The following is a 27,878-nucleotide window of genomic DNA, read 5'->3' as shown; positions in this document are numbered from 1 at the left end:
TAACATAGTTTAATATGAAAAAAAACGTGGAGTATCCCTTTAATAAAGCTGGTTAGAGCCAGACCACTGTTGACCAGCAAAAAACAGCTTCTCCAGCTTAAGATGCCATGACCTGTTTCATTCATGAAAGCATTCAAAATAAAAATAAAGTAAGCAAAAAGTTCTGAAAATCTGAGCTTGGTCCATTGTTTTCTTAGAGAAAGGACAACAGGAGTAGAGTCCTTATGAATCACAGACAACATCAGACAGACACAAGGAAGCGATAACGAAAAGCCAAACACAATCAACAAAGGTCAACATTGACTCGCTACAACCCTCCACATCATAAAGAACGCAAACACACAAACACTACGACCCTCACCTGTGTTTGAGGAGTCATTTAATGCCATTTGACCCTTTAAATCAATCGCTTGACATTTGAGCAAGAGAAGAATCAACATAGATCATTACAGAGGAAGAGTAGATTTATTCGACATTGTGCATTAAATGACACAAAAGGATGAGCAAATGAATGAATGGATAAACAAGAGTGAGATGAGAAAGGGATGGAGGGATAAAGAGATTAGGATTAAATATCATTCTCACCATGTACTGAACGGTGGAGCTGGATTTCCGTTTCTGGGTGGAAAGGAGGTGATGGAGGGATGGAATGAATGAGAGAGTTAAATACATGTTATGATGAACGCTGAGATGAACATTAATCACACGGAAATGGACAGACATATGAGAGGAAGGGAGGTTGAGATAAGGTGAAGCAATGTTTTTGGCAAGAAAGTAAACTGGTCTGGTGGATGAAAGAGGTTTTGATGTGGCTTAATGTTCAGAAGAGTCCTTAAGGCATTCTCTTCCCTATCTTAATAACCTGCTGATGGAGTCAGTCCAAGTGTTGACAGAACCGTTTCTCCCCATACTACACTCATGAGGTTATTTTCAGAGGTTTGATAGACAGACAGAGAAAGAACGGTAGATAGAAAGAACAATACAGCGATAGATAGAAAGAACGGTAGATGGAAAAAACAATAATGCAATAGACAGATAGAAGATAGAACGAACCAACAATATACAGTATGAATGGATCAAACGATAGATAGAACGAATGATAGAATGACAGAATGACCAAACAATAGAACGATAGAATAAACGAACAAACAATAGAACAATGGATAGAATGAACAAACGGTAGACAGAACACACACATGAATTAACTAATAGAAAGATAGATAGAATGAACGAACACTTGATTTATAGAAAGAACGAACGATAGGCAGAACAAACAAATAAATGACCGAACACCCCCCCCCCAAAAAAAAAATATGATAGAGATAGATAGATAGAATTAACAAATGAATGAACCAACAAACAAACGATTGAAAAATGTAATGAACAAACAAATGAACGAATGAACAAACAAACAATTGATAGATGTAATAAACAAATTAATGAAAAAACAAACAAAACGATAGATAGATTGATAGATTTAATGAACAAATGAATGAACAAACAAAACTGTAGATGGATAGAATGAACAAACAAATGAATGAACAAACAAATAAAAAAGAAGGATGGATGGATGGATGGATAGATAGATCTATCAAATGAACGAATGAACAAACAAACAATTGATTAATGTAATGAACAAATGAATGAAAAAACAAACAAAACGATAGATAGAATGAACAAACAAATGAATGAACAAACTAACAAACGATTGATAGATTTAATGAACAAATGAATGAACAAACAAACAAAACGATAGATGGACAAAATGAACAAACAAATGAATGAACAAACAAACGATTGATAGATTTAATGAACAAATGAATGAACAAACAAACAAAACAATAGATGGACAGAATCAACAAACAAATGAATGAACAAACAAACAAATGATTGATAGATTTAATGAACAAATGAATGAACAAACAAACAAAATGATAGATGGACAGAATGAAAAAACAAATGAATGAACAAACAAACAAATGATTGATAGATTTAATGAACAAATGAATGAACAAACAAACAAAACGATAGATGGACAGAATCAACAAACAAATGAATGAACAAACAAACAAACGATTGATAGATTTAATGAACAAATGAATGAACAAACAAACAAAACGATAGATGGATAGAATGAACAAACAAATGAATGAACAAACAAACAAATGATTGATAGATTTAATGAACAAATGAATGAACAAACAAACAAAACAATAGATGGATAGAATGAACAAACAAATGAATGAACAAACAAACAAACAAACAAACAAAACGATAGATGGGTAGAAAGAACGAACAAATGAATGAACAAACAAACAAACAAACAATTGATAGATTTAATGAACAAATGAATGAACAAACAAACAAAACGATAGATGGACAGAATGAACAAACAAATGAATGAACAAACAAACAAACGATTGATAGATTTAATGAACAAATGAATGAACACACAAACAAAACGATAGATGGACAGAATGAACAAACAAATGAATGAACAAACAAACAAACGATTGATAGATTTAATGAACAAATGAATGAACAAACAAACAAAACGATAGATGGACAGAATGAACAAACAAATGAATGAACAAACGATTGATAGATTTAATGAACAAATGAATGAACAAACAAACAAAACAATAGATGGATAGAATGAACAAACAAACAAACAAACAAACGACTGATAGATTTAATGAAGAAATGAATGAACAAACAAACAAAACAATAGATGGATAGAATGAACAAACAAACAAACAAACAAACGACTGATAGATTTAATGAAGAAATGAATGAACAAACAAACAAAACAATAGATGGATAGAATGAACAAACAAACAAAACAATAGATAGATAGAATGAACAAACAAATGAATGAACAAACAAACAAACAAAATCATGGATAAATAGATAGATGGATAGAATGAACAAACAAATGATTGATAGATTCAATGAAGAAATGAATGAACAAAGAAACAAAACAATAGATAGATAGATACATAGATAGATATATATATAGATAGATAGATAGATAGATAGATAGATAGATACGTTCAAATTGATAGTTATGACTTGAAAGGGTCTAAATTTATATCCATCTATATTAATTGTCGTCTTTGACTTCCTGTCCATTTCATTAATCTGTATTTCTTTCGAACTGAACATGTGTTTGTGGGGGTCTCTAAGAGTTAAACCATGATCCTCCATGCTTCCCCTCACAATTCATCCCGTGGCGACGCTCTTCACCGTACCGCAGAACGAACGGCAAGACAGCAAGAAAACGAGAGCGCGGAAAAAAGGAGGGAAATGTCAGAATGGAGGAGTGTGTTAAGCCAGTTGCTAAGCAATGAGTGAGGTGCAGCGGAAGGGTCTATTTCTGTCTCCCGGTTCCCTGGGTTCAAACCGCCAGCTATTCCTGGAGCGAGAGCTTCGTTCCCATCGAGGAGGTCCACCCTGCGGCTTTCTCACACTCATACTCTGGATTGGGATGATATGGTGGATCTAAAGTGAGGCGTGGGAGGAGAAATCATGGATTGATTGGCAGAGAGAGTGGCTTATTAGCACAGTCGAGGCGATGAAAGATCACACCTGCCCGAGCGGATAATGAGAGCGCTCGGAAAAAAGATTCCCGCCGCAGGTGCAGTTCTGAGTGAACTTGTGGATGAGATCCACTCGGCGGATGACAGGAAGTGAGCTCAGCTGAGGATGAGAACATAGTCTGACGGAAATGCTGATGGTGGGAGGCGAGCCGAGCGGATTCAGACTCGACCGCAGACAAAGGAGAGAGAGTCGAAGGGAAATGTATTGGTCACTACAATACCATTCAAAAGTTTGGGGTCAGCAAAAATGTATACTTTTATTCAGCAAGGACACATTACATGAATCATAATTTAAAGTATAAACATTTAGGTTACAAGAGATTTCAATTTCAAATAAAAAAGCTCTTTTGAACGGTCTATTCATCAACGAATGTATTACGGTTTCCACAAAAATGTTTGACATCGATAATAATAAGAAATGTTTCTTGATCAGCAAATCATCATATTAGAATGATTTCTGAAGGATCATGTGACACTGAAGCCTGGAGTAATGATGCTGAAAATTAATCTTTGATCACAGGAATATTAGAAATTTTAAATATATATACAAATCAGGGCTTGATATTAACTTTTTTTTTGCTCACCAGCCATCGTGGCTAGAGGTTTTCCAAGTTACTAGCCACTCATCATTTTCACTGGCCACAATTTTGACATCGATACCATGGGGAAAAAAAGACCATAGATATTTTTAATATTATCTCATAATTTGGCAGCAGGAATATTAGGCTTCTGTCACTTTAAGACCTGAAGCACAGATCCATTATACTGTTACACATGCGTTTTCTTTCTCAACTGTTTACATTCACTTAAAATTATGCACAATATGCACAATCCCATGTCGAAATTCAAGCCCTGTAACACCAACAATATTCATCTGAGGGCAAAAAGTGAGCGAGGAGAGGCGGGTTTGTGCGTCTGTCGGAGAGAGAGAGAAAGCACAGATGGTATCGTGTAGCTACAGTTTTCAGCGGAAAATGAGTATCGGAAGCATTTCAGATATTTATAAATAGCAAAAAAAAAATCTATATTTTTTACAACACTACTTTGCTCTTACCGGTAGTTTATTATTTCAAATGCCTTTGTAGCCCTCAAACCGTATTCACTTTATAGCCCTTAATCCTGTAATTGAGGACAAATGTGGGCACAAAGGACTCTAATTTTTAGGATCCTAATTTTTATTTATTATAAATGTTATATCACTGTCTTCGATAAAGTTTTGTCTATCCATTTATGGTGTGTTTTTTTTATTTTGGGGGTATTTCTGAATTTATTTACCAGTGTTGTAGTACTCGAGACTCGGACTCGGTCTCGAGACCATATTTTAATGGTCTTGGTCTTGTCATGGACTCGTGTGCATTTGGACTCGGAATTGACTCGTACTCGAACATTTTTTTTTTAGGACTCGGACTTATTCCCGAGTCCATTTGAGTTCAATTCAAAATATTTTTCATGATTATTAATGTATGTTAATAAAATATTTCTTTAAATTGATTGACATGCCCAGTGATTGTTGATTTTCTAGTGCGCAACTGCGCATGACAAATTGTAATAAAATTACTTTTAACACCACCTACTATGTGGCCTTTTTACCCTAAACTGATCATATTTTTTAAACTCTAAGTAAATTCAGTAAAATAAAAAAAGGATTTCTCTAAGTAAATAAAAGTATATTAGGTAATCAACCCTCACTGGTCTCGGTCTCGACTCGGACTCGACCATCTCTGGTCTCGGACTCGACTCGGACTCGACCATCTCTGGTCTCAGACTCGACTTGGACTCGACTCTCTATGGACTCGACTCTCTCTGGTCTCGGTCTCGACTCGGACTCGAGTGAGGTGGTCTCGACTACAACACTGTTATTTACTTCAAAAAGTACCATATTTTCTATGAAATTATGCTTATTTTTATGTTTAACTACATTGAAATATCATTCCAATAAGTTCTTAGAGCTAAAACCTAAAGATTAAGTGACTTTGCTGTCACCTGGTGTCTTATTTTGGCTTATTTTAGAATGCTCTAAATTACAGTTTTTCCCATTCATTTCTATGGAAGTGTGTGTTCAGGAGGCTTAGTGTTCAGGAGAACTTAGGAAAAGTACCCAAGTCTTGTGCCGCTCAGATCAAGGGAAGTATTTTTTTAAAATGAATCAAAACTATTTTGCCCACATTTGTCCAGAATATGGTTTTAGGGTTAAAAGATTACAATTGAAAAAGTATATATATATATGATCTATAAAATTGAACCTGCCAAAATGGCTATAAGGAGTGACTGTGTTATACACCACTGCTGAAACACACACGCACTGGCAGTTTGGCGGGTGTTAATGTCAAGCCCTGATTCCAATAGAAAACAGCTATTTTTAACAATAGTAACATTTCTCAATATTACTGTTTTTATTGTATTTTTGATCAAATACAGGCAGCCTTTGAGAACATAAGACTTAATCAAAAACATTTAAAAAATGTAACTGACCCCAAACTTCTTTGATATCTTTCTGTCAGTGTAAAACTACTACTAGAGTTCACCCAGAAAAGAGGATGAGAAAAGGAGGAAGCTAAAGTTCAAGCAAGATCACTAACCTGTAACACACTGAACAAATTTAAAGCATAATGTCTGAGACGGTTCAGCCCACATATCCTCATTTATTCAGGACTACATGTTACAGAAACGCAGCATCAGCACAGGAGAGAGTCGCAGGATTTTCCTTGGGGAGTTTTTTAGGCATTAGGCCTCATAAAAACTTGCAGCCTAAAAGATTACGTAACGCATGATTAATGCTGCGAGTGGAGGGGATTATTCTCTAGATCCACATCCAATCTCTAATAGAGAGCAGTCACAGTTTCATTTCTAATTCTAAGAGGTGAAAGCTGACCTTTTTCCTCTGTCTAAGAGGATTATATGTTATCAGAACAAATGAACCTGCAAGTGCACTCTCTCTAACAGCTCATTACAGGTCAGAGGTCAACATCTGCGCGCGTTCACCTGAATCCGCGTGACGCACACCGGACCGAAGAACTGATCACGAACAATGACTGAGGCTCAATGGGTGAATTATACAGGTATAACGAAATAAGATTTAGAAGTTATTGAAAAAAAAAACAAGTTTATATTTGGGCTGTGACCATGTGACCATGTCTATACCTAAAACCATTTAAAAATTGTTTTTGTTAGCTAAAATTAAGATCTGAATGAAATAATAATAATTTTAAATTATATATATATATACACATATAATTTTTTAATTATATATATATATATATAATTTTTTAATTATATATATATATATATATATATATATAATTTAAAATTTAAATGTATATATATATATATATATATATATATAAAAATACAATTTATTTATATATATATATATATTTTTATATATATATTTACATACTATAAATGTCAAATCGATTAAATCGCATCTAAAATAAATGTTTTTTTTTGTTTATATTATATTGATGTGTGTATAAATTATAGCATTATATATATATATATATATATATATATAAATAATGTTGCCTTAGCAATTTACTGAAACAAAGTAATTTAAGCTGTGCTACAATTAAAACTAAAACATATTATTAATAAAATAGAAATATTTAAAAAACAAAAACAAATAAGAATGACAACAGGAAAAAATTGCAAATATAAAAAGAAGCCAATTCAAAATATTAATAAATACTAAAATAGCATATAATTACTAAAATAACACTAGTTCATTTGTTTGTATAAAGGCTATTTTACTCAAAGTGCGGCTCATCCAATCTTATTAATATGGTTTTGAATTAATAAATAATTATATATAATTATAAATAATGAATGAACGTCACATAAAGTAAAACTGTTTTCTCAGATTTATCATTCATTTGTTATGCAAAATCTTGCAAAGAAATAAAAAATAAAATTTTATTCAGATTATTTGTAAACCATTAGCGTTTATGTACTTTATAGGACTGAAATTCTGGAAAAGAAATTGCTATATTGTGTATACTGACACTAATATTATTCACATTATGAAACAAGATTATTATACCACCCACCACTACCTCATCAGATTTGAAGATCACTTGAATCTAATCTTGCAGAAGAGTCACAAACACACAGAACGAGGAGACAGACACTGCGGACACAGACACACAGATCAGCTTCAGACTGGCCAAATCAAAACGTCCACCAATTAACAGACATCCCTCCTCTACGGGGAAACTGGGCAAATGCGAAGAGAAAGAGAAAAAGGAATGAAAAAGGAAGAGGAGAAGGGAAATAAACGTGGTCTTACCTTGACATCGGCCTTCTTGTTGAGCAGGCTTTTGGCTGCTGCAGATGTGGAGAGAGGAAAGGCAAACATCAGCGCGCTGAGAGAGAGCAGCAGTCAACATTACAGGAGCGATAATGGTGCTCGGCCTAACATGTCACATAACTGTCCGAGCCAGCTGGGGAAATCCCCCCGTCCCACATCCAGAGGATTAAACTGGCGTCTGAAACACTACATGAGTACACACACACACACACACATCACGAGCAGAAGTGTGCTGTGTGTTAGCGAATGCACTGTGCGGCCCAGAGCGAAAACTGGTCAAATAAATCAACATCCCGTCGAGGAGTGAGGGGTCGGGGACTGCCATGCATACGCAAGGGGATGCGCTGGTGCACGTGCAGAAGAGTGCAAGCAAACACACACACACACACACACACACACACAACACAGTTACCCAGCTAAAAGCATAGTATAGTCTTCTGTTTATATACTACTTTATACACTCACCGGCCACTTTATTAGGTACCCCATGCTAGTAACGGGTTGGACCCCCTTTTGCCTTCAGAACTGCCTCAATTCTTCGTGGCATAGATTCAACAAGGTGCTGGAAGCATTCCTCAGGGAGTTTGGTCCATATTGACATGATGGCATCACACAGTTGCCGCAGATTTGTCGGCTGCACATCCATGATGCGAATCTCCCGTTCCACCACATCCCAAAGATGCTCTATTGGATTGGGATCTGGTGACTGTGGAGGCCATTTGAGTACAGCGAACTCATTGTCATGTTCAAGAAACCAGTCTGAGATGATTCCAGCTTTATGACATGGCGCATTATCCTGCTGAAAGTAGCCATCAGAAGTTGGGTACATTGTGGTCATAAAGGGATGGACATGGTCAGCAACAATACTCAGGTAGGCTGTGGCGTTGCAACGATGCTCAATTGGTACCAAGGGGCCCAAAGAGTGCCAAGAAAATATTCCCCACACCATGACACCACCACCATCCTGAACCGTTGATACAAGGCAGGATGGATCCATGCTTTCATGTTGTAGACGCCAAATTCTGACCCTACCATCCGAATGTCGCAGCAGAAATCGAGACTCATCAGACCAGGCAACGTTTTTCCAATCTTCTATTGTCCAATTTCGATGAGCTTGTGCAAATTGTAGCCTCAGTTTCCTGTTCTTAGCTGAAAGGAGTGGCACCCGGTGTGGTCTTCTGCTGCTGTAGCCCATCTGCCTCAAAGTTCGACGTACTGTGCGTTCAGAGATGCTCTTCTGCCCACCTTGGTTGTAACGGGTGGTTATTTGAGTCACTGTTGCCCTTCTATCAGCTCGAACCAGTCTGGCCATTCTCCTCTGACCTCTGGCATCAACAAGGCATTTCCGCCCACAGAACTGCCGCTCACTGGATGTTTTTTCTTTTTCGGACCATTCTCTGTAAACCCTAGAGATGGTTGTGTGTGAAAATCCCAGTAGATTAGCAGTTTCTGAAATACTCAGACCAGCCCTTCTGGCACCAACAATCATGCCACGTTCAAAGTCACTCAAATCACCTTTCTTCCCCATACTGATGCTCGGTTTGAACTGCAGGAGATTGTCTTGACCATGTCTACATGCCTAAATGCACTGAGTTGCCGCCATGTGATTGGCTGCTTAGAAATTAAGTGTTAACGAGCAGTTGGACAGGTGTACCTAATAAAGTGGCCGGTGAGTGTATAATGCAAATTAAAGGAGTAGTTCACTTTTAAAAAAAACTTTTGCTGATGATTTACTCACCCCCATGTCATCCAAGATGTCCATGTCTTTCTTTCTTCAGTCGAAAAGAAATGAAGGTTTTTGATGAAAACATTCCAGCATTTTTCTCCATATAATGGACTTCACTGGGAACCAAACGGTTCAAGGTTTAAAAGACAGTTTCGGTGCAAACTGTTCAAAGGGCTTTAAACAACACCAGACGATGAATAAGGGTCTTATCAAGCGAAACGATCGCTCATTTAATAAATAAATAACAAAGTTTAAGTTTTATAAGCTCAAACGCTCGCCTTGCTCTGTTCTGTGATGCGTGTTTATGACTCTCCTGTTCGAACTCGTTCATCAAAATGAACAAATCTTTTACCAAGTCAACTCGTTCATTTTGTTCGCTGAATGAACCAAATGACACGAAAAAAGATTCGTTAATTTTGATGCACGAGTTCGAACAGGACGCGCATCACAGAACAGAGCAAGGCAACCATTTGAGCTTATAAAACTTAAACTTTGTTATTTATTTATTTATTTATTTAAATGAGCGATTGTTTCGCTTGATAAGACCCTTATTCATCGTCTGGAATCGTTTAAAGCCCTTTGAACAGTTTGCAGTTTGCACAGAAACTGTCTTTTGGACCTTGAACCGTTTGGTTCCCATTGAAGTCCATTATATGGAGAAAAATCCTGGAACATTTTCATCAAAAACCTTAATTTCTTTTCGACTGAAGAAAGAAAGACATGGACATCTTGGATGACATGGGGGTGAGTAAATTATCAGTAAAAGTTTTTTTTAAAAGTGAACTACTCCTTTAATAGGTACTAAACATCCATTACACAAACTTACTTGAAAAGCCAAATTACTTTTTTTCAGATTTTTTGTTGTTGTTTTAAGTAAATTACTTGAGGTTTAGCTTTAAAACAAGATACAAGTATAAATAAAAATAAACAAATAGGTATTCAGGTAATACGTTATTTTAAGATTATTTTTTTTTTTACATTAAATCAAGACAAAAATAATGATTTTTATTTTTAGAGTTAACTCTAATTCAACCCCTAAAATAGAAGTTTTTCCATTTTTAGAAAGAAACATTTACATTAACATTCAAAAAACGTTTGGAGTCGGTAAGATTTAAAAAAAATATTTTATTTAAAAAAATAAACATTTTAATATTATAAGTATCTTCTGCTCACCAAGGCTGCATTTATTTGACCAAAAGTTTAGTACATTTTAAAATATTATTATAATTTAAAATAACTTTTTTTTAAAGCAAATGTATAAAATTTAATTTATTACTGTGATCAAAGCTGAATTTTCAGCATCATCACTCCAGTCTTCAGAGTCACATGATCCTTCAAAAATCACTTTAATATGCTCAACTTCAAAATCAATGTTGAAAACAGTCGCGCTTCTTTATATTTTTGTGGAAACTGTGTCGATTGTCAAGATTATTGGGTGAGCAGATAGTTCAAAAGAACAATATTTCTTTGAAATAGAAATATTAAGCAATTTTACTGTGACTTTCTATCAATTTAATGCATCCTTGCTGAATAAAAGTACAACAAATTTACATTCCCAAAACATTTGAATGGTAATGTATATTATTCACTTCCTTTTAATAACCTCCCAAAGGTAGGTTTAGTCAAATTTAGTTCACTTCGAACACTTTTATTTACAAAGTACAGCTAAATAAACCCACAACCCACACACACACACACACACACACACACACACACAGTGCAGTGTAAGCATGATACATTCAAATATTTACTTGATGAGGTGGCGAACACCTGCTACCATAAAATATTCCTGCCACAAGTGAGGATGTTAAAGTTTGTCAAAGTCAATAAAAACTGTCATTGACAACTTCACATCACTAAAATGAAATCAAATGAAATAGAGCCAGCAAATCCTATGTGAACTTTTAATCTTTGCTGCCTCAACAAGATGAAGGAAATATTCTTAGCGTTTCTATGGAGCTAAAGTCCCTGACTTTATTAATCCGTGCAGATGAGAAGAAGGTGTTGTGTGGAGGGGAGGGTTGAGAGAAAGAGAGAGAGAGAAAAAGAGTGAGAATCTTACCTTGACACAAACGTTAGAGGCAGAGAGGAATGGAGAGAAGGAGAGATTAAGAATAGATTAAGAGAGAGAGAGAGAGAGAGAGAGAGAGAGAGAGAGAGACCAGTACTGGTTCATGATCTGGAGTGTGTTTGTCTGGACGAGGGCAGGGGGTTCAAATGTGTGTTTCTTATCCGCCATATAACAAAGGTTAACTTTCCATCTTTGGTTTGAGTTTCAAATCTTTATCTTTGCCATGTTGTGCCATTATCAAGTCTTTTCCTCCATGACAAAATTGCAGTGACACCTAGAGGTGGCAATAAACCCGATTCACCTAAACCTCTGACACACACACACACACAAACAGTGAAGACGTGGAGTAGAGACGGAGAGATGGGCATCTGTGGGGGAAAAAGATTCTACAAAACAGATAAAAATGATCAAAATGAATAATTCCGACTGCTAGGAATTATTTTATAATTGTGAAGTAATGCACTATACTGTAGGTAAACCGTTGTGTTACAGATGCTGTTCAACCAAACTAAATCCAAAAATCTCAAGTATAAATGGACCACAAGGTATTATTATGTTTGAAAATGCTATATGTATACCAGTTTAATTTCAATATAATGTAAAAATGTAAAAAAAAAAAAAAAAAAAAAAAAAAAAAAACCTCAGTGGGAATAAATTAAAGCAAAACATGATTACAGAAATATACTTTCAGGTTAACATTTTTTTTTTTAAATTTAAATATTTAATAAAAATGTATGAAGTCGATAAACTGCCCTTATGGTGATAGAAAAAAATATATATCTCAATGCTTTTATGTTCCTGTGCAAAACTTTTGCATTCCCCTGAGAAACTTTGCGTTCCCTTTGAGATCAGAGTACATTTACTTCATTAGAGCAATTTTAAGGGATCTGTACTTTCCTTGAGTATAATTTTTGGGGAGTACTCATGACTTTACTCAAGTACATTTGAGAGGGAAATATTGTACTCTTCTTTACTAGACTACATTTCTATCCATAACCGTGAGTACCCGTTACTACTTACTACTAAAAAAAAAGAAAAAAGAAAAATCTCGGAAACCCTCAATTAGTTGTTACCCTCTCAAATGTGATTGGATTGTGCAGGCGCCACTGATTGGGACAGCCTATCAGCAATCACCTCCAGCTTTCCACCAAAGTCAACTCCATAGTCAGATTTGTACGGATTTGTAATACATTTACGAGTCATTAAATCATGTTTAATTTGGACTTCTCTGTGCATGCTCTTTGAGGTGGTGACCATAGACCTCCATTATATGACTGATATTGAAACTACTGCGGAAACAAAAACACTGACATCTTGGATGCCCTTGAGGTAAGCTAAAACATATCAAAAATTAATTTCAAAGTGAACTATCCCTTTAAACTCAAAATAAGCTAATAATATTCCTTTAACCATCACTGAAAACTTGCTGCATAGATGCTGGAATCAGTAAAGAGTAAAAGTGTCCTATTATTTAATGCTGAAAGGACATTGAACCCCCTTTCCCGAACACACAGGTTTAAGACACATGCACTCGAATCGGATCACATCAGGCTTCTCCTGCATCACAAGACATGCGTGTGCTCTCGTGCAACGTTCAGTCATCAGGCAAGAGAAAGAGAGAGAAACCTATAATCAAGAGATCTGACACACAAAAGAAACCCAAGGGAAGAAGAAATGAGGAGGGACACGACTGAAGGATGACAGATTTGCAAATGGATGGATGGAGCAAGTGGAGAGAGAGAGCGAGAGAGTGCAAAAACAAGAAATAAGAAGAGATAGATGGACCCTGTTGGAAAATCCAGCTAAAACAAGCCGCTGAAATGCCACTTTAAATCACACTTGTCACTTCACATGTCAGTCAGGTGGTCTTTTTCTATCCGCATCTGCACTCCACTCACTTCTATTCATACACATATGAAAATTAACCATGCTTCTATTGTGGTAAAATTGTAGTCACCATGTTTTTTGGCAGATTGATTACCATTTGTATGACAGTTTTATGACAAATTCCATGGTTAGTGTTGCAAAACCATGTTTAATTTGTGGTTACCATGGTTTTACTAGAGTAAACATGATTTTGGGTTTTATTTGGTTTCATTTTCGTAAGGGATGTGGACATGTGAGAGAGTAGTTCACTTTTAAAAAAACTTTTGCTGATAATTTACTCACCCCCATGTCATCCAAGATGTCCATGTCATTCTTTCTTCAGTCGAAAAGAAATTAAGGTTTTTGATGAAAACATTCCAGGATTTTTCTCCATATAATGGACTTCAATGGGAACCAAACGCTTCACGGTCCAAAAGACAGTTCAAACTGTTCAAAGGGTTTTAAACGATTCCAGACGGTGAATAAGGGTCGTATCAAGTGAAACGATCACTCATTTAAAAAAAAAAATAACCAAGTTTAAGTTTTATAAGCTCAAATGGTCGCCTTGCTCTGTTCTGTGATGCGCGTCCTGTTCGAACTCGTTCATCAAAATGAACTAATCTTTTTTCATGTCATTTGGTTCATTCAACGGACGAAATGAACGAGTTGACTCGGGAAAAGATTTGTTAATTTTGATGAACAGGAGAGTCTCGAACGTGCATCACAGAACAGAGCAAGGCGACCATTTGAACTTATAAAACTTAAACTTTGTTATTTTTTTTATTAAATGAGCGATCGTTTCGCTTGATAAGACCCTTATTCATCATCTGGAATCATTTAAAAGCCCTTTGAACAGTTTGCAGTTTGCACTGAAACTTTTGGATCTTTTGGACCTTGAACCGTTTGGTTCCCATTGAAGTCCCATTATATGGAGAAAAATCCTGGAATGTTTTCATCAAAAACCTTAATTTCTTTTCGACTGACGAAAGAAAGACATGGACATCTTGGATGACATGAGGGTGAGTAAATTATCAGCAAAAGTTGTTTTAAAAGTGAACTACTCCTTTAAACTAGACGATAATGCATATAATAAAGTCTGGCTGTGGGGAAATGTGTTCGAAGTTTAACATATGCTGGTCAAGATGGTTAGTGGGTCGTGGTTTTGAACTGGTAAAACATCTTGGCCAAACCGTTAAACCATTTTACATCAGCAAAAACCCACTGTCAAATAAAACCACAACAATTTGACTGCTTAAAACTAATATGACCTGGCTTTTCCAGCAGAGGAGAGGAAAGATCGATGATTTTATGAGCCGTTCACACTGATAGTGATTTGTAGCAACAAAATGAGGAATTTTTAATTTGTATCAATAGGAGCAGAAAGTACTGCCGGCTTGTTCAGCGATGCAACAAGTCATATTTAATGCATTAAAAATACTTTTATAATGCATTATACATAAAGGCTTTAAGTAAAGTGCTCCCGTTATTTTTCCTTCACGCAAACAGAGCAGCTACCACTAATAGAGTGCATTTAGAATGCATTTAGCTTTGCATTTTATCCAAAATAACTTCATGTACACTAATGTTCAAAAGTTTGAGGTGGATAAGATCTTTAAAGGTCTCTTATCCTCATTAAGACTGCATATATTTGATAAAAAAAATATCAAATTTAAAATAACCACTTGCTACATGAATATATTTTAAAATATAATCTATTCCTGATGCAAAGCTAAATTTTCAGCATCATTCCTCCAGTCTCCATTGCCATTCTAATATACTGATTTGCTTCTCAAGAAACATTTCTTATTCTTTCTCTACCAGTTGATCTAATACAAATCGTGTCAGAAACTGTGCATTCTGAACGATTCTGTTTCATGCATTTATAATCATGCATCTTGTGATGCATTATTCACTTCTGCGATTAAAAAAAAAAAAAACGTTCCTCTCCTGAACTCTGATTTTTCAGCTGCTCCATTTGCGATGAGATTTTTCCAAACAATGGCTGGTTGCGCAGAACAAACGCCCACTACAGCTCCACCGAGTGACCCGCAGTCAGTGTGAACGGGGCTTTATGAGAGATGGACAAAGAGAGAGAAATGGAGGAATAAAGAAAGAGAGATCTAATCCCCAGTGCTGAACACGAGACCGCTGCAACCGTGACATGCTCCAAGCTCCATGCTGAATATGAATCATGAGAAGATGGATGGACGTGACGAGGGCTACCTTGTTCCACCAGACCGGCGGTGGCCCCTGCCGCAGCGGCGGCCGCAGAGACTGAGGAGGGAGCCGTGGTCTGCCTGCCCACTGTCACACACACACAGACACACACATATGCCCATCGTGCCATAGACCACTGCTTCTCAACTGGTTTTGCCAACACTGAATCAATATTGAGTAACCCCAAAAAAGCCTATTTCAGAAGGCCAGATGTAGTGGCTACCCTGGTACGTTTTCCATTCGCACTTTTCTCGAGACCACGTATCACGGTCTTTGGTCTTGTCTAGGTCTCGCTGTCTCAGACCGATATAGTGGTCGGGGGATTTAGCAATACAACACTACGATATCCGCAACGGATTGAAGCGCGGTGCGGTGTGCGCGAGCCACATGAGAAAAAAACGTATCCGCGCCACTGATCGCCGAGGCAACGAGCACTTTGATCACTTGATTTAAAAAACACATATAATGTACAGTTTTTTATGTATTAATTAGGGCTGTCAAACGATTAATCGCGATTAATGGCATCCAAAATAAAAGTTTGTGTTTACGTAATATATGTGGGGGCACTGTGTATAATTATTTTATATATATATAAATACACACACATGCATGTATATATTTAAGAAATATTTATTTCTGTATATAGATTTATATATAATTTATATTATATATACATATAAATATTTTATATACAAAACATTTTTTTCTTAAATATACATGCATGTGTTATACAAAATAATTATACACAGTGCACCCACATATATTACGTAAACACACTTTTATTTTGGTTGCGATTAATCGTGATTAATCGTTTGACAGCCTTAGTATTAATATTTAGTAAAACACATATATATATGTGACATGATTGGTTTTAACTTCATTCAGGAGATTCTGGGTTACTGACAGATGACTTTGAGCGCACCGCCAACGGTGTGTGTGTAACCATAGCGACAAAACGACCAACGTTCGGATCCTGCACTTAATATGTGCCTAATATTATGTAAAAAGCTTGAATTAAAAGCAAGTATTGAAGTAAACCATTAATCAGTCAGTATCAATATAAGAACAATTAGACAAATAACAAGCAAAAAAATTAATAAACCGTTGTTTAGGTTTTTATGTAGATCTAATAGGAGTATTCAAGTGAGAAAAGCTACAGAAATGTAATAAATGAATAAATGTAAAATAAAACTGCATAGATCTTATTAAAAAAACATTTATTCAGTCAATTTGTTATTCAAAAATCCATGTTTCAAGATCTATGCATATGAATCAGCAGGATTTGTAAAGGATGCATCGAGAAAACAAGTGAATCGTTTTACTCAGTCAGAATAAAACCTTTTCCAGAAGGTTATATGTATAGTAGACTTGTAGTCAACAACGCATAAACCGAGACCAAGACACTACCAAGACCAGAGGCTATCGAGACCAAGACAGACCAAGACAGACCGAGACCGGAGGGGAAAAAAACAGACTAGTGTTGTTGAAGCTAAGCAATATCATGTAAGATTTTGTTTTGCATCGCCTGCCTATCTCGGCCGATTTTGAAGTCTCCAAATGAATCCATTCTCGAACTTTTAAATGCATAATTATATTTTTAAAAATGAAATTATAAGCTTAAAAGGAGTAGTTCACTTTTTTTTTTTTTAACTTTTGCTGATAATTTACTCGAAAAGAAATTAAGGTTTTTGATGAAAACATTCCAGGATTTTCTCCATATAATGGACTTCATTGGGAACCAAACGGTTCAAGGTCCAAAAGACAGTCTCAGTGAAAAATAAACGAATCTTTTTCCGAGTAAATTTGTTAATTTCGTTCGTTGAATGAACCAAATGACTTGAAAAAAGATTCGTTCATTTTGATAAGCGAGTTCGAACAGGAGAGTTACGAACGCGCATCATAGAACAGCAAGGCGACCATTTGAGCTTATACAACTTAAACTTTGTTATTTATTTATTAAATGAGCGATCGTTTCTCTTGATAAGACCCTTATTCATCATCTGAAATCGTTTAAAGCCCTTTGAACAGTTTGCAGTTTGCACAGAAACTCTCATTTGGACCTTGAACCGTTTGGTTCCCAGTAAAGTCCATTATATGGAGAAAATCCTGGAATGTGTTCATCAAAAACCTTAATTTCTTTTCGACTGAAGAAAGAAAGACATGGACATCTTGGATGACATGGGGGTGAGTAAATTATCAGCAAAAGTTTTTTTAAAAGTGAACTACTCCTTTAACTTTCGTTGCGGTATTGAAATTGGTAAGAATTGCCATCTAAAGTACCAACCTAACCATAACAACTCTATTTACAGCAAAAATAATATATATTGTTATTGTGAAATAAAATTACGTTATTGGTCATATCGAACACCAAAAAAATATAAAAAATCCTGAATCGACCTACGATTGAAAATAATCACACCCCTATGGGCCAATCAGCTGTAGGCAAAGTAAAATATATCTGATGCAATACAGCAAATATATTAAGACAATTAATATTAAACTTTTATTTAAAATTAAAATAAATGCATATTTATATATAAATAGAAGATTTAAAATATATAAAGTTCTTTTTTAAACCACTTTCTTTTCAACTTTGTAAACCTATGTATTGAATAAATTGATTAACTTGCATTAACCAGCCAGATATGTTCCTTCTCAAGCTTTCATGACAGCTCCAGTGTTTTTCCTGGCTTTTAAATGAACTTAAATTCATGATATTTTTCATAATGATCTCTTAATCTTCAGCAGAAAGTGAATTGCGCGAAGAGAATCAAATCTCTCCATGTTTTGTGAGATTGCTCATCGCACTGAAGAGTTAATCATAAGATCAAACCCTGAGTTGACGTAAAACATTACAACCAAATGCGCTGAAAATGATCTTCTGCCAAGTGACAGACAAATTAACACCACAGACATAAGGCCTTTGACGTTCGCAGTTCGACACATTTTTAGGTCACGGCACACCAGTTGAGAACCACTGCTGTAGACATTGAGAGAAACTAAAGGATAGAACAGTCTGTTAGCATGGAGAGAGATAGCTGGAAACACAAGCTGCCGTCTGCAACCAGAGAGTCCATTACAGTAGTAATCATATAATGAGTTTTCCCCTGTCATTCTGGAATAAAGAAAAGGCTCATTTTCTTGTCAAGCTCTCTTCGGGGAGCCACTCTCTCCAATCAGTGGGGAATAAACGCCATGGCAAAGCATCTATTTGGGGTGTTGTGAGAAGGAAGTAGAAATACAGAGTGAGGTAAGCAAGAGATGAAGAAAACAAGAAATGAATACATATGCAATCTAATGTTCACCCACATTTACTCTTAACAGTACAGTCCGATTCATGAACAAATGACTCTTCTTTTACTGATTCAGTCAAGACGACTCGCTGAGTTATTGGTTTGAATCAAATCTAATGAGTTGTACGCTGCTGAATTAAAACTGACTTGATTACTAAATGGATGTTTGACGTGTAGGTAAAGGAGTAGTTCACTTTTAAGAAAACTCACCCCCATGTCATCCAAGATGTCCATGTCTCTCTTTCTTCAGTTGAAAAGAAATTAAGGTTTTTGATGAAAACATTCCAGGATTTTCTCCATATAATGGACTTCAACGGGAACCAAACGGTTCAAGGTTCAAAAGACAGTTTCAGTGCAAACTGTTCAAAGGGCTTTAAACGATTCCAGGCGATGAATAAGGATCTTATCAAGCGAAACGATCGCTCATTTAATAAAAAAAATAAATAAAGTTTACGTTTTATAAGCTCAACTGGTCGCCTTGCTCTGTTCTGTGATGCACGTTCGTGACTCTCCTGTTTGAACTCGTTTATCAAAATGAACGAATCTTTTCCTGAGTCAACTCGTTCATTTTGTCCGTTGAATGAACCAAATGACACGAAAAACGATTCATTCACTTTGATAAACGAGGTCGAACAGGAGAGTAACGAACAGAGCAAGATGACCATTTGAGCTTATAAAATTTAAACTTTGTTATTTTTTTTAAAATGAGTGATCATTTTGCTTGATAAGACTGGAATCGTTTACAGCCCTTTGAAAAGTTTGCAGTTTGCACTGAAACTGTCTTTTCTGGAATGAAAATCCTGGAATGTTTTCATCAAAAACCTTAATTTCTTTTCGACTGAAGAAAGAAAGACATGGACATCTTGGATGACATGGGGGTGAGTAAATTATCAGCAAAAGTTTTTTTTAAAAGTGAACTACTCCTTTAAAGATACACGTCAAAAATAAATACAAAATAAAAATTTCTAATAAAAACATAAAAAGAAAGTACCAAAAAATAGGTACCAAGTAACATTTGTTGACAATAATTGGCTTAACTGGACTTGGCAATTTCATAGTAGAAGACAAAAAAAAAAAAAAAAAAAAAAAAAAAATCGAAACAGTAGATATAATAATATACATATAATGATATTATTATGAATGCATTTTATTATATTATTATGAAGTAAATAATAATAATCTAATCTCATCTAATCTAATCTAATCTAATTAGGGCTGTGAAATGATTGATCGTGATTAATCGCATCCAAAATAAAAGTTTGCGTTTACATAATATATGTGTGTGTAGTGTGTATAATTATTTTGTATATATAAATGCACACATATGCATGTATATATTTAAGAAAAATGTATTAATACATCAAATATGTATATTTATGTAAAATTAAATTTTGTATAAATATAAATATATTAGGGCTGTGCAAAAGTTAATTGCGATTAATCGCATCCAAAATAAAAGTCTCTGTTTACATAGTATATTTGTGTGTGCTGTATATAATTATTTTGTATATATAAATACACACACATGCATGTATATGTTTAAGAAAATGTGTTATTCCTATATAAAATATTTATATTTGTATAATATAGATTATGTATTTATATATATATACAGAATTTAAGCGCAAATAATTCTTAAATATATACATGCATGCATAGGTATTTATATATACAAAATAATTATATACAGCACACTCAAATATATTATGTAAAACAGACTTTTATTTTGGATGCGATTAATCGCAATTAACTTTTGCACAGCCCTAAAATATATATAAAGTATATATATAATTAAATATATACATGCATGTGTGTGCATTTATATATACAAAATAATTATACATACTGCACACACATATATTATGTAAACACAAACTTTTATTTTGGATGCGATTAATCGCGATTAATCGTTTCACAGCCCTAAATATAATATGATATATAATTAGGGCTGTCAAAATGAACACAGCATCCATTTTTTCTTGTCATCCTTTGGCAAGCATGATCACGCTCTTATTCATACAAGTGCTTTTAAAGCATTCAAGTGCAATAAGAAGACACAAAAGAGTATTGGTGTTGGTGCACATCTGTGACAAAGTGCCCGTTTGTCGAGTATCCTCAGTTAAATGAGCCTAATAATCCTGCTGCTGTCTGCCATTAATGTTTATCAAAGAACTATATTTATTATATATACTATATTTTTTTACTATATATAATGTATTATTCATGATGTGAATACTGTGAAGTGTTTGATAGCTGAATGCCTATAATTAATGGCTAAAATTGAGAAAAAAAAATGACAGCATATATATAAAAGAATGTAAATACATATACATATTTTAGAGATGTCAAACAAATAATCGCGATTAATCGCATCCAAAATAAAAGTTTGTTTATATAATATATGTGGGTGTACTGTGTATAATTATTTTATATATATAAATACACACACATGCTTGTACATATTTAAGAAATATTTTTATGTATATACTGTAAATAGATTTATATATAATTTATATTATATATAAATATTTTATATATAAATATTTTTTTCTTAAATATACATCCATGTGTGTGTCTATTTACATATATATATATATATATATATATATATAAAATAATTATACAAAGTGCACCCACATATATTATGTAAACACAAACTTTTATTTTGGATGCGATTAATCGCGATTAATCATTTGACAGCCCTAATATATATATAAAATACATAAACATGAAATCCACATTTTTTCTTTAAACATGGACAATTTCTCTACTATGGAATAGCCAAGGCAGATTTATTTAGGACTTTTGTGATGATTACATATTTTCAATTTCTCCCCCCAAAAAAGACAGAATAAGGGGCATTTAAATACTATATATAAAAATAAAATGTCCCCATCAAAGGCCGTATAAAGGATAAGGGAATGACATATGAGGGCAAGTGTGTGGAGTGACGCTCGGACACTCCCACGCCTCCTCTACCACTGAGTCACCCCGCGGGATGAGGTAATTACAGTAATGAGAGCAGAGAGAGGACGGGGGACGAGCCTCTGATGGAGAGAGCAAGAGAGAGAGAGAGAGAGAGAGAGAGAGAGAGAGTGGCCATCTAAAACGCTCCTCAAACAGGAACACTGTTGCTTCCGCCCACCAGCCTGCTGTTGAAGTGCAAGTGAGGGAGAGTGTGTGTGTGTGTGTGTGTGTGTCGGGAAGTGAGAGAGCAGATGCTACATTACAGCAGATATAAATCACATGTTATTATAAACGCCAGTTATCACAAGCGGCATTTGGCAAAGCTACAAACATCTAAAACACGAGGCCCGCTGCTCACAAACGCCACGCACTTCCTACAGAACCACACGTCTCTGAATCAATCTGTCAGGACACGGCCCGACTCCAGCTGCTCTCCGAATCCAACAGTCAGATCAGAAACTGCGTATCGTTCCCTTAGCTGCGAGATTTCCTTTTGTACTGAAGTGTCTGATGCCTCAAGCCACAAGGCAGGATTTATTAATAGCATAAATACTTAAGTAGACCATTTAAAGGGACAGTACACCCAAAAATGACAACTCCGTCATCATTTGCGTCTTTCCAAAATGAGGAATAATTTCCTTTCCCCGTCGCAGACAAAAAATGTCAGACAGAATGTTGATGCTGCTCTTTTTACTCAATAAAAGTGAATGGTGATGAACATCAAAAAAAGCACCATAAATGCATTATATGTATAGTGTATATAATAATATATTACTTCTGAACACGTATGGAAAAAAGCTTTTACTCTTAGACAAAGCTATCAGTTGGAGCTGATTAGAGCTGCTAGTCACCATTCACTTGCATCATATGAAAATTGCATAATTATATGCATAAAAAAGTCATGTAAGTTTGTTCATTTTGGGGTGAACAATTCCTTTTCAGTTTTGTTTTTGTTAACTAAAACTTTTTTAAAAATTGGCACAGGAATAAAGCTGAAATAAAATAAAATATAAATATTAGAAGTGAAATTTTGACTTAAAATCCTAACACAAAAATCTAGAAATGCCGCCTTGGCAACTACTAATAATAACTAAATTACTTAAACTTTAAAGGAATTGTTCACTTTGAAATTAATTTTTGGTATGTTTTAGCTTACCTGAAGGGCATCCAAGATGTAGGCGTCTTCATTTCCGCAGTAGTTTCAATTTTGATATTTTTAGGTCAAACCGTTCTTGTCTGTCAGTCATATAATGGAGGTCTATGGTCACCACCTCAAAGAGCATGCACAGAGAAGTCCAAATTAAACATGATTTAATGACTCATAAATGTAAGTACACATTGATGGCCTAAGACACGAAACGAGCAGTTTGTGTGAGAAAACGAACAGTATTTATATCGTTTTAACCTCTTGCAACCACAGCCACGTCCAAGTGATCTGAGGACGTGGGCGCTTTGTGGCTGAGGTAAGAGGGCAAGAGGTAAAAACGATAAAAATACTGTTCGTTTTCTCACACAAAACGCTCATTTCATGTCTAAGGCCATCAATGTGTACTTACATTTACGAGTCATTAAATCATGTTTAATTTGGACTCTGTGCATGCTCTTTGAGGTGGTGACCATAGACCTCCATTATATGACTGACAGACAAGAACGGTTTGACCTAAAAATGTCAAAATACTGCAGAAACAAAGACACCTTCATCTTGGATCTTGAGGTAAGCTAAAACATACCAATAATTGATTTCACAGTGAACTATCCCTTTAAGTACTAAAATTACTAGCACACACAAAAAAAAACAAAAGCACATAAATTACAAAAATTTCAATGTGAAAATATAAAAGGAAATGTTGATTAAAAATATTAACATATCCTACAATATTGTATAAATAATTCTAAAACAACACTGTTAATAAGAGTTTGTGTTGAGGATTTCAAAATAGAAGTCAGATTCATTTATTGATTTGTAATTTTTTATTCCTCTACTTTAAGAAGTCAAATAGTTTAGTTAGCGCAGTTCTGGTTGGTCGAGTGATTGTGCGGACCTTTGGATTTGTCTTTTTTGGGCACTATGTGAACAGTTGGTCTAGTGATTTAGCACATAATATCTTGATGTGAACTTACCTGAGAAATTGCGCGACACCAGCATGGTGGTCAGAATCGCACCCTAGACGCGAGAAAGAGAGTAAGGCGAACAGAAGAATCAAGCGGGGGTTTTCAGACTCACATCTAGTTTCAGGAATTATGACTTTGAAGAAGAGACATCAGCAGACCTTGAGTTTCCTTCTTGCGTTGAACTTCTTCAGGCACTCGACCGTTTCCTGTCTGTGCATCATGGACGCCACTGTGGAGCGTTGCTGTGAGAAACAGAAGAATCATTCTATTGATTCAAATTAAAGAATTGTTTTGCATATACTTTTGGGTCTTAAAGTTAATATGAAAACTAAAACTGATCCTATTTGCATTGCTTGAAATATACCACTTCTCAGAAGTAATATGGGTGTCATGTTTTTTTGAGCATATGTATTCTGGTGTGTGTTGGTATTCTGTTCTGGTCGGTGGCCGGTAATACTCACACAGACCCACGGGTGTTTAAGGGCCTCTTGCGCCGTGATTCTCTTGCCTGGATTGATGGTCAACATCTGATTGATGAGGTTTTTGGCTTCAGGGGTAACCGTGTCCCATTCTGGGGAGGGGAACTACAGGAAACAAAGGAACACAGTAATATTTTGACTCCATAACTTGTACTGTAGGATAGAAACCAAAATGAGACTCACGTCATAAGCCCCGGCTTTGATCTGTTGGTAGAGCTTGTGCTGGTCTTCATCCCAAAATGGAGGATATCCCACCAGCAGAATATACAGGATGACTCCTGCAATTACAGACATTTCACTGATACCAGATTCTATGCAATTCTCTAAATTATATTACAAAATTATGTATTTAATAGAGAGAGAGAGAGAAATTTAAAAATAATAATACACACGTTTTTCAAATATATTTTAACAAATGCAAATATTATTATATAAAGTATATTAAAATATAATAAAAATAAACTAAAATGGCAAATGTTTTAACCCAAAGGGCAAAAAACATATATATATATTTAATTCCAAATTTATTTTAACAAATATTTAATATATACATTATATAAAAATGCAATATAAATCAAAATTAAAGTGGTAAACAATGGCGTTGTTCATTTTGTAAAAAACATTTTTTTTTCATATTAAATTAAAAATAATATATTTTTTATTTAATATGAGATCATTTTAGTTTATATATAATTTATATATATATATATATATATATATATACTAGGGCTGTCAAATGATTAATCGCGATTAATAGCATCCAAAATAAAAGTGTGTATGTATATATATAAACACACACATGCATGTATATTTAAGAAAAAAGTATTATTTATATATACAGTATATATATATATAAAATATTTATATTTATATATACTATAAATTATATATAAATCTATATACAGCATATACATGAAAATATTGCTTAAATATATACAAGCATGTGTGTTTATTTATATATACAAAATAATTATACACAGTGCACCCACATATATTATGTAAACACACACTTTTATTTTGGAATGTGATTAATCGCGATTAATCGTTTGACAGCCCATATATATATATATATGCACATATATACAGTATATATTTTACAAGAATGTATAACAAATATTATCAAATGTAAATAATATTATATAAATTATAAAAAATAAAATATAAATATAAACTAAAATGACAAATGTTGTCAAAACAGCTATGCTTTTAATGTCTAATTTCATTTTTTAATATAAGGGCTGTCAAACGATTAATTGCGATTATAATTATGTATAATTATATTACAAAATTATAAAAGATAATTATACATAATGAAAAAAATCTAAATAATAAAATAAAGCAAAAATATATTACATGAACTAAAATATAAAAAAATATTGAGTTAATATTTTTTTAAAGTGTAAATTATATTGTTTACTAATATAGAGACATATTACATAAAATTTAAACTTAAATTCTTTTTAAGTCAAGATTGATAAAGTTTTGATTAACCACATTTATTTTCTGATAGCAAACAAACATGAGATGCAACAAAGGGGAACACTAATAATGCGTGTTACATTTAGAGAATGACTGTGAATCTGTGAATTGTTTCATTGATATACGAGCTGTCCTAATGAACCACTTAGTGGAAATGAATCACTCCCGACGATAGACAAAACAACACCATCCCACCTACTGATCTGCAAAGTAATTAAAGCGCTCAACTAGAGATACTCTACAGAAAGTGGATGTGAAACAGGACGGTGGTGAAAGCGGCGCTTGGCAACAGCCTCTTGACAACACCTGCCGGAGAGAGCTCTCCACATCTGAGGATGATGCGTCTGAATATGTGTGGGGTGTCGAGAGAGAGAAAGAAGATAGAAATAGATGCAAAGAACTCTATCGGGAGGGAGTGTGTGACTCACCACATGCCCAAATGTCCACAGGTTTCCCATAAGCCTCCTTTCTTAGCACTTCTGGGGAAAGGTAACCAGGCGTTCCAGCAAACCCTGCGTGCGAAAAAAATGGTACATACAGACTCGTTCCATCTCAACGCTGCCTGGATGTTTGAGAAAACCATCACAATGTACGTGGAAATAACAAAGTATTAAACAAAATGATGAGCACTCAGGTGAGAGTTTAAAGTGACCACGTACCAAACCAGGCTTGCTGGTCCCCTTGTACTTCAATGGCCAGGCCAAAGTCGGCCAACTTGACGGCGGCGTTCTTGCATTTACTGGCCAAGAGCAGGTTTTCCGGCTGGGGGGGGAGATCAGGGGCACACTCATATTACTGCTGAACCCAAATCTGATACACGTCACCGCATAACATACAACCACAGCTGTGCGCGAGATATATAAAATATAAGCTGTGCTGGGCAGAGTACTGTCACCTGTAGACTTCGCTACAAGCACTTTTATATTGATTTCAACTATTAAAAAAAATCATTTTTGATTAGCATGTGCTTTAATTATCTCTGCTTTACATCCATATGTGAGATCGTCCTACTTGATATATATGACCTTTGACCTTATTAAAAATTAGTGTAGTCAAACGATTAAAATAGCCTATTTAATTGCGATTAATCGCATTAATGTCATAGTTAACTCGTGATTAATCGCAATTGTTTTTTTATTGAAAACAACATTGGTATATAGGCTATTGTGTTCAATTTCACACTAACATTCTCACTTGGAGCAAATAATCTCTCACATGATGTAACACGGTCCATCAATAAAAGGGTGAAAGAAATACTGACGAGGTCCTGATATTGACGAGGGGGCGGAGAATTCGCATCATCTGTGTGTGTGTGCGTGTGTGTTTGGCAAGCGGTATTTGACTGGACATGCTGCGATGATGATGGCTCAGTTCACAACGAAAAAAACAAAAGATCACTTTGGTCTTGTCAATAGGCTTTATGCACAACTTACTTCCGCATTCTCTGTAAAACAGGTCGAATCGCTTCCGTTCCAGGTCTTTTGTATGTTTTTCATGACATTTTTTGCGGTTTTACTCAAGATAACTTAAAAGGAGCGAGCAAAGATTAGCATAAACAATATCCCTCACATGTGCAGATTAATATTTAAACGTTTTATATTTTTTATTCTTCACAGTAACTTTAGATATTTAAATGGAATAAAACGCCAATAACAAAGTAAACTAGTTAGGTTAGCTGATTACCTTAAATATCCATAGATATCGTAGTCAGTTCTTACGGCCGTTAACACTTTCTCTGACAAGCGGATGCGATGAGACCCGTTTTC

The 27,878-nt window shown here is 34.9% G+C and overlaps 1 protein-coding gene across 38 annotated transcripts in view; it reads right to left on the bottom strand.

The window, feature by feature from the left end:
• The window catches only part of camk2b2 (calcium/calmodulin dependent protein kinase II beta 2), a 102,397-nt gene that overhangs the window by 33,197 nt on the left and 41,322 nt on the right, over positions 1 to 27,878 (bottom strand). For 9 of the 38 annotated variants that reach the window (XM_089126293.1, XM_089126298.1, XM_039676533.2 and 6 more), the window contains exons 7-14: positions 26,772 to 26,874; positions 26,541 to 26,624; positions 24,817 to 24,911; positions 24,616 to 24,738; positions 24,313 to 24,396; positions 24,164 to 24,206; positions 15,789 to 15,869; positions 7,882 to 7,919 (exon numbers count right to left, since the gene is read on the bottom strand). In XM_089126293.1, coding sequence (XP_088982419.1) covers positions 7,882 to 7,919; positions 15,789 to 15,869; positions 24,164 to 24,206; positions 24,313 to 24,396; positions 24,616 to 24,738; positions 24,817 to 24,911; positions 26,541 to 26,624; positions 26,772 to 26,874 — 651 coding nt within the window. Of the gene's footprint in view, positions 1 to 585; positions 619 to 7,881; positions 7,920 to 15,788; positions 15,870 to 24,163; positions 24,207 to 24,312; positions 24,397 to 24,615; positions 24,739 to 24,816; positions 24,912 to 26,540; positions 26,625 to 26,771; positions 26,875 to 27,878 lie in introns of all 38 variants that reach the window. The other 29 variants (XM_089126295.1, XM_089126300.1, XM_089126294.1 and 26 more) reach the window with 6 other exon arrangements.

Source organism: Pimephales promelas, chromosome 23 (assembly GCF_988280905.1).
Source record: "Pimephales promelas chromosome 23, fPimPro1.hap1.1, whole genome shotgun sequence".
NCBI classification, from domain to species: domain Eukaryota; kingdom Metazoa; phylum Chordata; class Actinopteri; order Cypriniformes; family Leuciscidae; genus Pimephales; species Pimephales promelas.
This window is presented reverse-complemented; position numbering and strand designations above follow the sequence as displayed.